The sequence below is a fragment of the Phycodurus eques genome, chromosome 2 (genome assembly GCF_024500275.1).
Source record: "Phycodurus eques isolate BA_2022a chromosome 2, UOR_Pequ_1.1, whole genome shotgun sequence".
Taxonomy (NCBI): domain Eukaryota; kingdom Metazoa; phylum Chordata; class Actinopteri; order Syngnathiformes; family Syngnathidae; genus Phycodurus; species Phycodurus eques.
This window is the reverse complement of record NC_084526.1, coordinates 6,234,003-6,248,610: the sequence shown is the minus strand read 5'-3', so window position 1 is coordinate 6,248,610 and position 14,608 is coordinate 6,234,003. Positions and strand designations below refer to the sequence as shown.

At 42.2% G+C, this 14,608-nt stretch overlaps 1 protein-coding gene across 5 annotated transcripts in view; it reads left to right on the top strand.

The window, feature by feature from the left end:
• Window positions 1-14,608, top strand: part of LOC133395806 (multiple epidermal growth factor-like domains protein 11) — a 246,997-nt gene that overhangs the window by 42,675 nt on the left and 189,714 nt on the right. For 4 of the 5 annotated variants that reach the window (XM_061665028.1, XM_061665037.1, XM_061665010.1 and 1 more), the window contains exons 2-4: window positions 6,334-6,467; window positions 7,398-7,499; window positions 9,369-9,469. In XM_061665028.1, coding sequence (XP_061521012.1) covers window positions 6,352-6,467; window positions 7,398-7,499; window positions 9,369-9,469 — 319 coding nt within the window. In that variant the 5' untranslated portion in view covers window positions 6,334-6,351. The remainder of the gene's footprint in view (window positions 1-6,333; window positions 6,468-7,397; window positions 7,500-9,368; window positions 9,470-14,608) is intronic. The other variant, XM_061665019.1, reaches the window with a different exon arrangement.

The following is a 14,608-nucleotide window of genomic DNA, read 5'->3' as shown; positions in this document are numbered from 1 at the left end:
TTTGAAAAGGACAGTTTCACTCCACACACCCACCCGGCCGCACCCGCGACCACAACCACACTTCTGACTTCTGCGTTAACCATCCATGAACAGGATGTGGGACGCATCTTCAAACAACAGAAGATTAACAAAGCGGCAGGACCGGACCATGTGTCCCCATCCTGCCTCAAAGTCTGCGCGGACCAGCTCGCTCCAGTCTTCACTCAGATCTTTAACAGATCTTTGGAAATGTGCGAAGTTCCATCCTGCTTCAAACGCTCCACCATCATTCCAGTCCCCAAGAAACCTGCAATCTCTGGTCTGAATGACTACAGGCCTGTCGCTTTGACATCTGTGGTCATGAAGTCCTTTGAACGTCTCGTGCTGGACCACCTCAAGAGTGTCACAGGTCCCCTGCTGGACCCCCTGCAGTTTGCCTACCAAGCGAACAGGTCTGCGGATGATGCAGTCAACATGGGACTGCACTTCATCCTAGAACATCTCGACAGTGCAGGGACCTACGCGAGGATCCTGTTCGTGGACAACACCATCATCCCTGAACTCCTTTCAACCAAGCTTCTCCAGCTCAGCGTCTCACCTGCCATCTGCCAGTGGATTTACAGCTTTCTGACGGGCAGGACACAGCAGGTCAGGCTGGGAGAGGCCACCTCATCCACACGCAGCATCAGCACTGGGGCGCCCCAAGGTTGTGTCCTCTCTCCGCTGCTCTTCTCTCTCTACAGGAACGACTGCACCTCAGCGAACCCGACTGTCAAGCTCCTGAAGTTTGCAGATGACACCACTGTCATCGGCCTCATCAAGGACGGTGACGAGTCTGCATATCGACAGGAAGCGGAGCTGGCTGGAGCTGTGGTGCGGCCGACACAACCTGGAGCTGAACACGCTCAAGACGGTAGAGATGATCGTGGACTTCAGGAGGCATCCTTCGCCACAGCTGCCCCTCACGTTGTCCAGCTGCCTTGTGTCAACCGTCAAGACCTTCAAGTTCCTGGGAATTACAATCTCTCAGGACCTGAAGTGGGCGACCAACATCAACTCCGTCCTCAAAAAGGCCCAGCAGAGGATGTACTTCCTCCGGCTTCTGAGAAAGCACGGCCTGCCATCGGAGCTGCTGAGACAGTTCTACACAGCGGTCATCGAATCAGTCCTGTGTTCTTCCATCGCAGTCTGGTTTGGTGCTGCTACAAAAAAGGACAAACTCCGACTGCAACGGACAATCAAAACTGCTGAAAGGATTGTCGGTACCCCCCTACCCACCATTGAGGACTTGCACGCTGCCAGAACTAAGACAAGGGCGTGCAAAATCCTCTCGGACCCTCCGCACCCCGGTCACCAGCTCTTCCCGCTCCTTCCCTCAGGTAGGCGCTACCGATCAATGCAAACTAGAACTAGTAGACATTCCAACAGCTTCTTCCCTCTTGCGATCAACTTCTTAAACACCTAACCTATAATTCCATTACAACAAGCTGGAATTTTTTTGACTTGAGTTCGTTGTCACATTCTGTGGGGCCAATTATGTATTACTTGTGCACTCACTGTGGTTGTCTCGCCATGCTGCACTATTTGCATATACTGGCCACTCATGTCAGAGTAGCATCTGCTCCATTTGCACACGGATTGAGGAGTATCTGTAACATTTGCACAACCATCATTGTCCCAGATGATCGCACTACTCCTCACTTTAAACTGCATACACTCCTTGAAGTCTCGGCGCCCTTTGCACAATGGTCATTGCACCGGACTATTGCAATATTAGTCATTCGAACTGCTCTAAGTGCTAGAGGACTCTGCATCTTTTTGCGCAATTGTTTTTGTCAATGTCTTTTATGTCTCCAAAGTGTTCTGTAAATTGACTGTCTGTTGTACTAGAGCGGCTCCAACTACCGGAGACAAATTCCTTGTGTGTTTTGGACATACTTGGCAAATAAAGATGATTCTGATTCTGAAGTGAAGAAACTGGTCCAAGCAGGTTGGAACGGGTGGAGGAAGGTGTCAGGTGTGTTATGTGACAAAAGAGTCTCTGCTAGGATGAAGGGCAAAGTTTATAAAACAGTGGTGAGGCCAGCCGTGATGTACGGATTACAGACAGTGGCACTGAAGAGACAACAGGAAGCAGAGTTGGAGGTGGCGGAAATGAAGATGTTGAGGTTCGCTCTCGGAGTGACCAGGTTGGATAAAATTACAAATGAGCTCATCAGAGGGACAGCCAAGGTTCGATGTTTTCGAGACAAAGTTAGAGAGAGCAGACTTCGATGGTTTGGACACGTCCAGAGGAGAAATAGTGAGTATATTGGTAGAAGGATGATGAGGATTGGAGCTGCCAGGCAAGAGAGCTAGAGGAAGACCAAAGAGAAGGTTGATGGATGTTGTGAGGGAAGACATGAGGGCAGTTGGTGTTCGAGAGGAGGATGCAGGAGGCTTACATGGAAAAGGATGACTCGCTGTGGCGATCCCTAACGGGACAAGCCGAAAGGAAAAGAAGAAGACTAACCCTAACCTCAACATTCACCATCTCTAGAAACTAGAATATGTAACAATGAAAATTATATGTGAATGAATGTATAAATTAAGCAGGAATTTCGGGCTGTGCCATGGGCCCGGGCACCTGGCGCTCGCCTAGTGCATGGTAGGTTTATTGAAGACTCTAAATTGCCCGTAGGTGTGAATGTGAGTGTGAATGGTTGTTTGTTTACATATGCCCTGCAATTGGCTGGTGACCAGCTCAGGGTGTACTCTGCCTCTTGCCCAGAGTCAGCTGGGATAGGCTGCAGAACGCCCCCGCGACCCTAGTGAGGACAAGCGGTATGCAAAATGAATGAATGAATAACCGATATCCGACTTCAGGAAGAGGGGGTGATTAAAAAATGGAGGGGGCGGATCCATGTCATTATGAATCTGAGTGGGTATGAGTACCATCTGTGCCCTTTTCAGTGGCACCTCCCTGACCGACAGTGGAGGGGTCCACTCCGCCATGCAAGGCTCGCTCTTGCCGTGGCGAGGGGGGATGGGTGCGTGCGTGCGTGTTCGCCAGTTGGCTATTCATAATAACGAGACGGGCCTTGTTCTTCAGAAAGGAGAGCATGCAGGTGGAAGAGACTGAATAAAGCAGTGAAAAAGACAGCCACTTTCAAACACCATGTCTTATATCGTGAGACTGTGTTAAGGGAGCATTAAAACATGCACTCACGAAAGTGCAACCAGATTAAATTTTTACTCGCACACACTTTAAAAAATGTTCATGTCTGCGACCATTTTGGTCACAGTCCCGAGCCCTGGAAGACCCTATGCAGATTTGATTGACATGCCAGCACATACAGTATATGCTGGAATCTGATTGGATGAAAAAAATAGAACATCCACACACACCACTGGAAATAGTGCAGCCAAGAGAAAAGCTATGAAATGAGTGGAGAACAGACTCTTGGAAATATAGTAATATAATTCTAGGGAACAAATATTAAGGTTCAGTTTGTAAATGTGGGAGAAATCGTGTTTAAGCTAGCAGAGAAAGCCTGACCACTCACCACTGCTTGATTCAAAGACCTTGTGCTCTTTTTTTTACACGCCTGGTGTTGCGCAATTTTCATATCCATGTATTCTCCCGTCCAGACTTCTGATCCACCCCACCGTGCGTAAGATGGGAGTGAGTGGGCAAACCCCATAGAGGCATAATTCATAAAATATCAGGCTGGCTGTTAATCATGGACCACGGAGTTTTCCTGAGACTTGTGAATGTCATTGAAATATATAATAAAAATATTGCACACTTGAAATTACCTTACGTAGCGGATGTGTCATCCACTAGTCGGGTGTGCGCACCGCTCAGACTAAGACGCTAACACTTTGAAGCACAACAAGTTGTTTTATTCTCCAGAATATAAATCCAATAAAAGTATTTTAATCAGAATATTGTGCTTGTAGTAGATGTCCAAATATATTCGCTCACCAGCCTTGGCTGACATATGGTTTTAAGTGATATCCCATTCTAAAACCATATGGTTTAATATGATGTTGGTCTACCCTTGGCAGCTATGACAGCTTCAACTCTTGTGCTAAGGCTTTCAACGAGGTTTAGGAGTGAGTTTATGGGAATTTTTTTCCATTCTTCCATGAGCATATTTAGTAGGTCACACACTGATGTTGGGACACGAAGGCCTGCCTCACTGTCCACTCAAAATCAAGCCAAAGCTGTTCTATCAGGTTGATGGCAGGACTCGGTGCAGGCCAGTCAAGTTAATCTATACCAAATTCTCTCATCCATGTTTTTATGGACCTTGCTTTGTGCACTGGTGCACAGACATGTTGGAAAACGAAGGAGCAATCTCCAAACTGCTTGACTGTCCAAAATCTCTTGGTATGCTGAAGCATTCAGAGTTCCTTTCACTGGAGCTCAGGGGCTAATATTTTGGACATTTGGGAGATGGCCCCTTTCTGTTCCAACATGACTGTGCCTTAGCGCACAAATCAAGGTTTATAAAGACATGGATGAGAAAGTTTGATATGGATATACTTTTGACTGGTCTGCACAATCCTGCCTTCAACCCAAGAGAACAGTTTTGGATGAATTAGAGCAGAGACTGAGTGCCAGGCCTTCTCGTCCAACATCAGTTACAGCCACCAGTTAAGCTCCTTTGGCTGAGTCATTGAATTTAAGAGGGAAAAAAAGTCAGAAAACATCATCCTTACAAACGCGCTTCTGGAAAAATGGTCATAAATTTCCATAAACACATTCCTAAACCTTGTGAAAAGTCTTCCCAGAAGAGTTTAAGATGTTATAATTGCAGAGAGGGACTGATGCAAATAAACCTATTAACCTATAGATTAAGAATGAAATGTCACTTAAATTCATATATGAGTCAAGGCAGGTGAGTGAATACTTTGGGAAATATAGTGTATGCCTGATTGGAGGTCAATGAATAAAAAAGGCACGGATCGGTGCCAAACCTCCCTTGCACCAAATACCGGGCGAGTCACTTTATTATGTAGCGCTATTTTGACAACCGACATAGAAGCAAATAAAAACAAATGATTACATATCTATCTCACCATTGCACCATTATGATGATGACTGTAGTTGGAGTAGAGGGAGCCCAGTGCATTCTAAAAACCCCTGAGGATTGCCTTTTAATGCTGGCCGCTGGCACTGCATTTGAAGCCGAATCGCTCTTTAGTTGCAGGTGAAAAAAAAGTCAGTTGTGCCGATATTCTTCTCTAATAGATATCACAACTAAAACGTCGACTAATTGACGACTAACAACGCGGTAAAATATCTTTTGTTCATCTCTCGACATACTTTTGCCAGCTGTTGGGAAGTCGCTTACTTCGTGTGACAACATATGTTGTAACTGAAACCAAACTTCAAGCAATATGATGTTTCATGTTTACAGGGTGCTGGACTTACTACAGCCTCTGGAGTGCGTAAGAGTAAAGAACAGTGGTTAAAATGAAAGACTGAAGTGGATGTGAGAATCTGTGCAGCTAGAAAAGCGTGCAACTGTGTGTCTTTTCTTACTTTCATACATACAATGCAACCCACAGTGCTTTAAATTAATTAAAACCAATGCCCCCACAAGTTGTCCACAAGACACAGACACGCACACACACACATGATCAGGGGTGTCAAACAATTTTTTTCCGTGGGCCACATTGTTGGTACGGTTTCCCTCAGAGGGCTGTTATGACTCTGAAACCATATAAATGCTTCATCGCCTCATTATAGTAGTTAGCAGTGGCTGGTCAATAGAGCGCCGCACCACAGCTGCTGAGTCACCTTGAAAAGGACAAAAGTGAAATAATGAAAATAAAATATAATGACAATGTTACAAATTATATGTATATTTATTTTTAGAGTAGGATAAATAGAATGCATTTAATGATGAGTAAAATTCATAGATATTGCCAAAGTAGGGGAGTTGGATTCCAGTGCCCTTTAACGTTAAACAGGTGTTACTTTTAAACCCTCCCGTTCCCATCAAGTTACTGTAAAAAAGGGCTTTAGTAATGAAAACAAATTCTTGCAATATATCAGCATTATTTTTAGTTTTACATATGACGATTTGTTATTTTAGTACAGATTTAACCAAGAATTATGAAAGTTGGCTCAAATTATTTGCTTTTGCAGGCCACATAAGTGAGGTGGGGGACCGGATTTGGCTCCTGGGCCTTGAGTTTTACACCTGAGCATGAGGTTACTTACTTATTAATTATTTAATTACTGCTGTCAGAAGCATTGTAACTGTTCTACCGTGTTACCTTCTAATTGGTATTTAGTATCTGCATGTTGGGGACCACAAAATACCATTTTCCTTATTTTTATGTTCTGGATTCTCAAAGGACAGAGGGAGGACGACAATGGGGGCCGGTGGTGTCTCCCTCCAAGTGCTACTGTGGCTCAGACTGTGCGGCCTCATCTCTCTGGTGACCTCCCTGAACCCAGATGATCCCAACGTGTGCAGCCACTGGGAGAGGTCAGGTTCCAGAACTCGGTCTCCAATATACAATGCAAAATGAAATAATGCCACTTAAAATAATGCAGTGAACTAATGGATCTCTGTTACAAATCAAGGCTGACAGGTTTGTCAGTAATCAAGCAAAAAAGGAAAAAAGTGTACTCCAGAGGACAGACTATAAATTCACAATGATGCTAATGTGACCGCTTGAGTGGTCTCACCACTCAGGGCTAGAGCATAAAATCACTGTGCAAGTTCTGACGAAGGGCAACACTGAGTGCAGGTATTTTATCACAACATCAAGAGTCACTGCAATCCTGCACACCATGTGTGGCTTTTTGCATCTGTTATTCATAAATTTGATATCATCTTGAGATCTGTAGTTGCTCTGTCGGAATGTACTGTTTAAGTAAATGACAGTAACAATGCTGGATTTGAAATAGAAAAAAACAAAACAAAGCCGAATGCCATCTGATGATTGATTCTATGAAATGTGAGCTGAAGCCTTAGATTTGTTGTTTAAGCTGCAAGTTTTCATTCGACAGTTTATATTTTTTCTAGAAATGTTCTAGTTCTTAGTCTGTTTCCGAAATGGAGTTTTTTTTTTAGTGCAGAACAATGTTTTAATTGAAAATGCAAGGATGGATCACAACCTAGGTCTTTTTCAATACCACACATTGTTGTAGTTTTAAAAGAAAAATCGCATGATTAAATTCATTGATCAATCATTTTGGTTTTGAATACCATTTTATTCTCCTTTACATCGTCTTTGCTGTGATTAATTTTTAGTAAAACCTCAAAACTCTCAGTGGAAAAATATGTAAGTAAGTAAAGGTTCTGCTGTACAAAAAGCTCTTTCGGTGATATGATAATTATAAAAAATGTTCAGTGAGAAAGGTATGCTTTCTCTTCAGGGGGCCTAACGTTCTGTATATCCTGTTGTTCTAGTTACGCAGTGAGCGTCCAAGAGTCTTATGCTCATCCATTCGACCAGGTCTACTATACTCGCTGCACTGACATTCTCAACTGGTTCAAATGCACAAGACACAGGTATGAACATTTGGATTTATGCAATGATAATGTTCTTTATTCATTTGTCTCTGTTACTTTTATGTGATCCAGGAAATTTGAATGATGTGTAAGATCTTCATGTTCATCAAAATATGAAAGAAGAAAATCCTGACTTCTGGTTCGAGTAAAACTGTAATGACATAACATGACAAGTCCTGTCTCATTTTTGTGTCAGCATTAGCATGGATTATCAAGTTAAAAGACATAATCATATGTTCTCAGATCCCTCCTGCTGTCTGGTGGTGTATGTACAGTATAGTACAGTACACTAGTGCTGTAACTGAATGTGACGGGCACACATTCGCTGCAGTCTAGCTAACACTTGGCAGTTCAGCTCTGTCTGATGTGGTCATTTTCATGAAGGACTGTCAGCGTATTGGCTTTAATGATCACATTAAGCTTTACAGCCACCAGTTAAGCTCCTTTGGCTAAGAGCTGAGTCATTGAACTTAAGAGGGGAAAAAAGTCAGAAAACATCGTCCTTGAGTGAGAAGGAGAGACTCACTTGAACATTTAGGTCACTTTCATCTTTTCCAAAGGTGTATGATTGTATCATATTTTGATGACATTTTCAAAGGGACCTTATTCTAAATGCCACCATAAAATTTTATTTTCTACCTTAAATATTTTGTTGCACTATTTTAATGAGATCACGAGCAAACGTGTAAGGAACAAAGAATTGGCTCTTTTCTCATGACATGTGACAATATTTATATATTTCATATCACAAACGTTTTGAAAATTGGAATTGCACTTTAAAACTATACTTTCTCCGTATACTTATCTTGTTACTACCAAATGATTACAGGATGAATTTGTTTGCAGTACAGATTGGTGTGTTGGCAGGGAGGTGGAAGGCTAAAGCCCTCACAGCGCACATGCACAGTATGAGTGATTATACTATATGTAAGAGTGACAAGCTAGTAGAGAGATGTGGGTAAGCCTTACTTCCTGATGCCTCAAGATATGTGTGGTGACTCATAGTTGTTTCATATTACGTACATTGTTGATGTCGCCGCAATTGCAGTTATTACTACAGTATGTAGCAGATGTTTCTTTTTTTTTTTAGAAAAAGCAGTGGACGACTGCTTAGCACATCCGCCTCACAGTTCTGAGGACTCGGGTTCAAATCCGGCCTCGCCTGTGTGGAGTTTGCATTTTCTCCCCGTGCCTGCGTGGGTTTTCTCCAGGTACTCCGGTTTCCTCCCACATCCCAAAAACAAGCATGTTAGGTTGATTGAAGACTCTAAATTGCCCAGAGGTGTGAATGTGAATGGTTGTTTGTTTATATGTGCCCTGCGATTGGGTGGCAACCAGTTCCCCGCCTCTCGCCCAGAGTCAGCTGGGATAGGCTCCAGCACGGCCGCGACCCTGGTGAGGATAAGCGGTACGGAAAATGAATGAATGAATGAATAATTCATATGTATACCCAGTGACGAAGAGAAATCAAAGGAATGAACGGAAGGGATTTTCCTCTGCTATTACTCCTGTGGTAGATATTCCTTAGTTACATTATGATTGATTTGGGGGAAGTTGCTGGTTATATGTGAGTTAGACTTTTCTGTCTACTCAAAATGCTTGTTGGTAATGCAGCCTGAGTTTGAGCTTCTTGCATGTTTGGATCATTTGTTAATGAAGAAAATATTTTACAGTAACTCGGAGTGGAAATCTGTTCTGTGTATTGGTAATATTTTCATGCAAACACAATAACATCATTATTTCAATGCTGTTTACCAACTACCATTGTAACACAGACCATATCAGACAACGTGTGTGTGTGTGTGTGTGTGTCTTTGTGTGTACGTGCATGTGTGCGTGTGTATGTGTGTGTGTTCTGTTCTCATACAGGATCAGCTACAAGACAGCCTACAGAAGAGGTGTGAGAACCATGTACAGGAGACGCTCTCAGTGCTGCCCGGGTTTCTATGAAAATGCAGACCTGTGTGTTCGTAAGTTGTCTCTGTTTTGCAGTCATTGCATTGACATTATATCGATCCTATGGGTATGCATGGTTGGCTTGACAACTAATTGGAAATAAAGCCTCTGATATGTACCTGTGAATATTCTCATTCACCCAGGTCATTTCATTCTCAGGACATTGAATCGATCGCAACTGGACTGTTCTGGTTGCCATAGAAGACATTGCGCCTTTCATCCGAGCAGGCTTCATCAGTTCATGCAAATGGTTTTCGTAGGAAAGACTAGCCTGAATTAGTGTGGAGAAACTCAACTATTTATTCTCCAAGTTGGAGGCACACCCCAAACCTCAGATGGTATCATTCCTTTGGAATGCAAAAAAGTACTGTCGTTAAGCTGCCTGGCAGCGAGGTCACTGTCCGTCCACTAGAGTTGTTCGGTTCATTAATATTCTATTCAGTTGTAAAGTGGTAGAGAAGTGGCCTCACAGCCAAGGAGGCCATGTTTCTCTATTATTTGTTGGAGGCACAAATATTGCAAATTGGATTCCAAAAGAATGATACGCTCCGTGGTTTGGGGTGTGCTTCCAACTTGGAGTAAAAAAGTTGAGTTTCTCCACACCAACTCAGGCTAGTCTGTCCCAACTAAGTCTTGTTGCCTGGACTGATGAAGCTTGCTCGGATGAGAGACGACAGGTCTTCTAAGACCTCTGATATGTAATTCTGTGGGACATTAATGCTACATTACACTACTGATGTAATGACACCTACAATAGAGCCATGATACGAGTGACCCAACTTATGAGTTTTTGTGATACGACCCATTGATTTCCCCATTTTTCTGCTTTGACTTGTGAGCGCAAATTTGACATATGAGCGCTGTATGGTGCCAAGTGACTCAACTCACTTCACAACAAGCGGCAGTTTAGCAGGTATAATGTGAAAAATATCCTTCAAAAAAGAGGCTCCAAGCTGTTTATTGCCACTCTCACATGAAGGTAACTGTCAAACAACCACATAGCTTACACTACCTTAATTCCAGAGGTGGGTAGTAACGCGCTACATTTATTCCGTGACATTTACTCAAGTCACATTTTTGATAAACTGTACTTGTCAGAGTACAGTACAGAGTACCTTAAATGCACTGTACTTTTTACTGTTACTTGAGTATTTATGTGAGGAAGGGTTGATTCTTTTACTCCATTACAATGATCAACATGCTGTTCGCTAATTTTCTTAAATCATTCTTGCATGTGCGCGTCTATTTTTAGACTGCATCTTCGACTTCCGCGTAGGGTGCCCATTGGACCGATCCTACGTGATCACTAATGTCATTTGACTCCAATTCACCAACCAGATGACACAAGGCAGTCACATGACTGTGCACATAGCCTTCGCGAGCTAATCAAAATGACTAATTTAGGGGTGGGGGCAGGGGGGGGGGGGCAGCCGCGCGAGTGTGTTTACTTTACAGACTCCAAAAAACCACAGAAGTTGCAGATTTCTATTGTTGTTTTGGCAGTGGATATGGCAACATTAGCCCTGTCTTATGGTATCGCACATGCACACAATCACGAAGTCTGGTCAGCAAACAGCTTCTCCATGAAGTAATTTAAGTGAATAAAGCAAATAATTTTTCTATAGGGCCCAATGCATGTGTTGTTGGTTTTTGATTGAATTGAATTGAAAATTGAAATGGTGGCAGGTGGATGTCGACTCCCATATTTTAAGACAGAATATATGTGCATGAATGAGAGGGGTGGTGGGGGAAGAGTGAGGATACAGGGAGAAGAGATAGCAAAGGGTGGAGGACTTTATATACTTGGGGTCAACCGTCCAGAGCAATGGTGCGTGTGGTCAGGAAGTGAATATCGGGTCCAAGCAGGTTGGAACCGGTGGAGGAAGGTCTCATGTGTGTTATGTGACAGAAGAGTCTCTGCTAGGATGAAGGGCAAAGTTGATAAAACAGTAGTGAGGCCAGCCATGTTGTACGGATTACAGACAGTGGCACTGAAGAGACAACAGGAAGCAGAGCTGGAGGTGGCGGAAATGAAGATGTTGAGGTTCGCTCTTGGAGTGACCAGGTTGGATAAAATTAGAAATGAGCTCATCGGAGGGACAGCCGAGGTTCGATGTTTTGGAGACAAAGTGTTGGTGTTAGAGAGGAGGATGCAGGAGATAGGCTTAGATGGCAAAGGATGACGCGCTGTGGCGACCCCTAAAGGGACAAACCGAAAGGAAAAGAAGAGGATCCTCCGCAAAGAATGACTAATATCACTGCCGTACTGAGAACCCTAGAGAGGAGTCTACAGTTCAGCACTATATATCTATGTCTGTTTATACTGCCCCCAGGTGGCCAAGGCCCACACACAATGAGCAGCAAAAGTACATTGAAGGAGTGTGACAAAACAGTTTCATTGTATTTAATTATGTCATTACTATATGTTTTTATAAAACATAATATCACAGAGTGCTATTTTGTCATGAATAGCATATTACAAAAATGTTCATAGTTTTTTTGGGGGGGGGAGGCTGGAACGGATTAATGGCATTTTCCATTCATTTCAATGGGCAAAGATGATTTGAGATACAAGTGTTGACCATTGTTTAAGTTATGAGCATGGTCAGGGAACATATTCAACTTTTATTTCAATGCACCACTGTATTTGCAAAGTTCCATGTTTTAAGACTAGTATTTTTATGTATTTCATATAGATTGTAGGTGGAACGGTGGAAAACTGGTTAGCACATCTGCCTCACAGTTCTGAGGCCCAGGGTTCAAATCCCGGCCTCACCTTTGTGGAGTTTGCATGTTCTCCAAGTGCCTGTGTGGGTTTTCTCCGGGTACTCCTGTTTCCTCCCACATCCCCAAAACGTGTGGTAGGTTGATTGAAGACTCTAAATTACCGTAGGTGTGAATGTGAGTGCAAATGGTTGTTTGTTTCTATGTGCCCTGCGATTGGCTGGCGACCAGTTACGGTGTACACTGCCTCTCGCCCGAAGATAGCTGGGATAAGCTCCAGCACGCCCGTGACCCAAGTGAGGATAAACGGTTCAAAAAATGGATGGATGGGTTTTGATTGTAATTAATTGTTTAGGGCTTGAATATATCAAAATATATTACTTGTATGCAGGACAATATTCAGACTTTGACCGCTCAATGAAAATGAAAAGAAAGGTTTACATTTGAGAGCTTAAGAGTATTTGTCTTAAATAGCAGTGTAATAAGCGAACAGAAAATTGATTAATGGATGAATGGACAAAACCAGTATCCCAAATATTGTCCAAATATTTTTAAAAACAAATTGTGTTGTCTGATTTTAGTTTGTCTTTCAGTTGTGACTAGAACAATATATGTCCATACTTGTTCTTTTTCCACTGTGGCTTGAGCTCGCTCAATCACAACTGCCTTCTTCTGCTGTTTGCCAACCATGTCGATGTCCTGTTCAGTTGATGGGGTAAAGCAAATCGAAGCAAAGCAAATTTATTTATAGAGCGCATTTCTTACACAAAGTAACTCAATGTGCGTTACATGATTAAAAGCATTTAAAAACAAAGAAAAAAAACAGCTTATAAACATTTAAAACAAAGACAAAATACAAATACAATTAAAACGGCGTACTGCGCAAAAAATATTATTTAAAAGTGGAAATGCTCTAAAAAACATGAGAAAATGTTTTTAACATGGTCTTAAAAATATTCACACTTGGGGCTGACATCAGTATTCCAAAAGCCTTTGTTTGCAATGACAGCTTCAAGACACCTCCTGTATGGAGAAACTAAACTCTGGTGTGATTTTGGCCCATTCCTCCACACAAGCTATCGTCAAATCTTTTGTAGGCCATCAATTAGGACTGAACCATCTGATATTCATTTGCACTGACAAGGGGATGGAGTTGATAGATTTTAGGTGTTCCCTTGTCTTTCCATGCTTTTCCATCTCCATTTCTTCATGTGTTCAATACTTTTTCCTTGTTTTCACATTATTACACACAACTTAATTTCTGAGTTTATTTGTTCTACTTTCTTTGTATGTATGGATTATTTTGGTTTTTCCCAACATCTGGTGAAATTTTCATGTCAATATATTTAATGAGAAAAATGGTGACGTGTTAAATACTTATTTCAGCGGCTTTATGTGGAGCATTATAGCTAATTGCTGCTTCACCATGTTTGCTTTGGACTCTGTGTTCCACTATTTGACCTGAGTCTGTAGATCTCAAAGCCCTACTGGGTTTATATTTCATTAGCATTTCTTTCATGCATTCAGGACCTAAACCATTTAATGATTTATAGTGGGTAGTAACACACTACATTTACTCCGTTATATTTACTCAAAGTAACATTTTTGATAAACTGTACTTGTCAGAGTACTTTAAATGTACCGTACTTTTTACCTTTACTTGAATATTTATGTGAAGAAGGATGGATACTTTTACTCCATTACAATGATCGACATGCCGTTCGCTACTTTTATTGATCCATTCTTGCGTATATTTTTAGACTCCATCTTCGCCTGCTGCATAGGGAACCCATTGCGCGAATCCAATGTTACCACAGTGACGTTTGACTCAAGTCCACCAATCAACGACACATGACCGCGCACGTAGCCTTCGCGAGCCAATCAAAATGACTCATTTTGCAAGTGTGTTTACTTTACAGACCAAAAAACAACAGTTTTGTCATGGAGCTCTTAAATTATGACTGCCCAAACATGGATATTTCAGCCCACTTCTAAATTGAGAAAACACCTTGCAGTAAGTTGCTGATGTTTCTACTGATTTGGCACTGGATATGGCAACATTAGCCTTATCCTATGGTGTCGCACACACAAACACACAATCACTAGATTTGGTCAGCAAACAGCTTCTTCATGAAGTAATTTAAGTGAATAAAGCGAATAATGTTTCTGTAGGGCTGAATGCATGTGTTGTTGGTTTTTGGGCAGTTAAAAATTGAAATGGTGGCAGGTGTGGGTCGACTCCTAGTGAGGAGAAGCGACTCAGAAAATGGATGGATGGATGTCAATGCTCTGATTTAAAAAAAGAAATCTGAAGCTACTCACGTTACTCTCTACTTGAGTAGATTGTTCATTGAGTACATTCTTACTCTTACTCAAGTAAATATTTGGATGACTACTTTTTACCTTTACTTGAGTCATATTATTCTAAA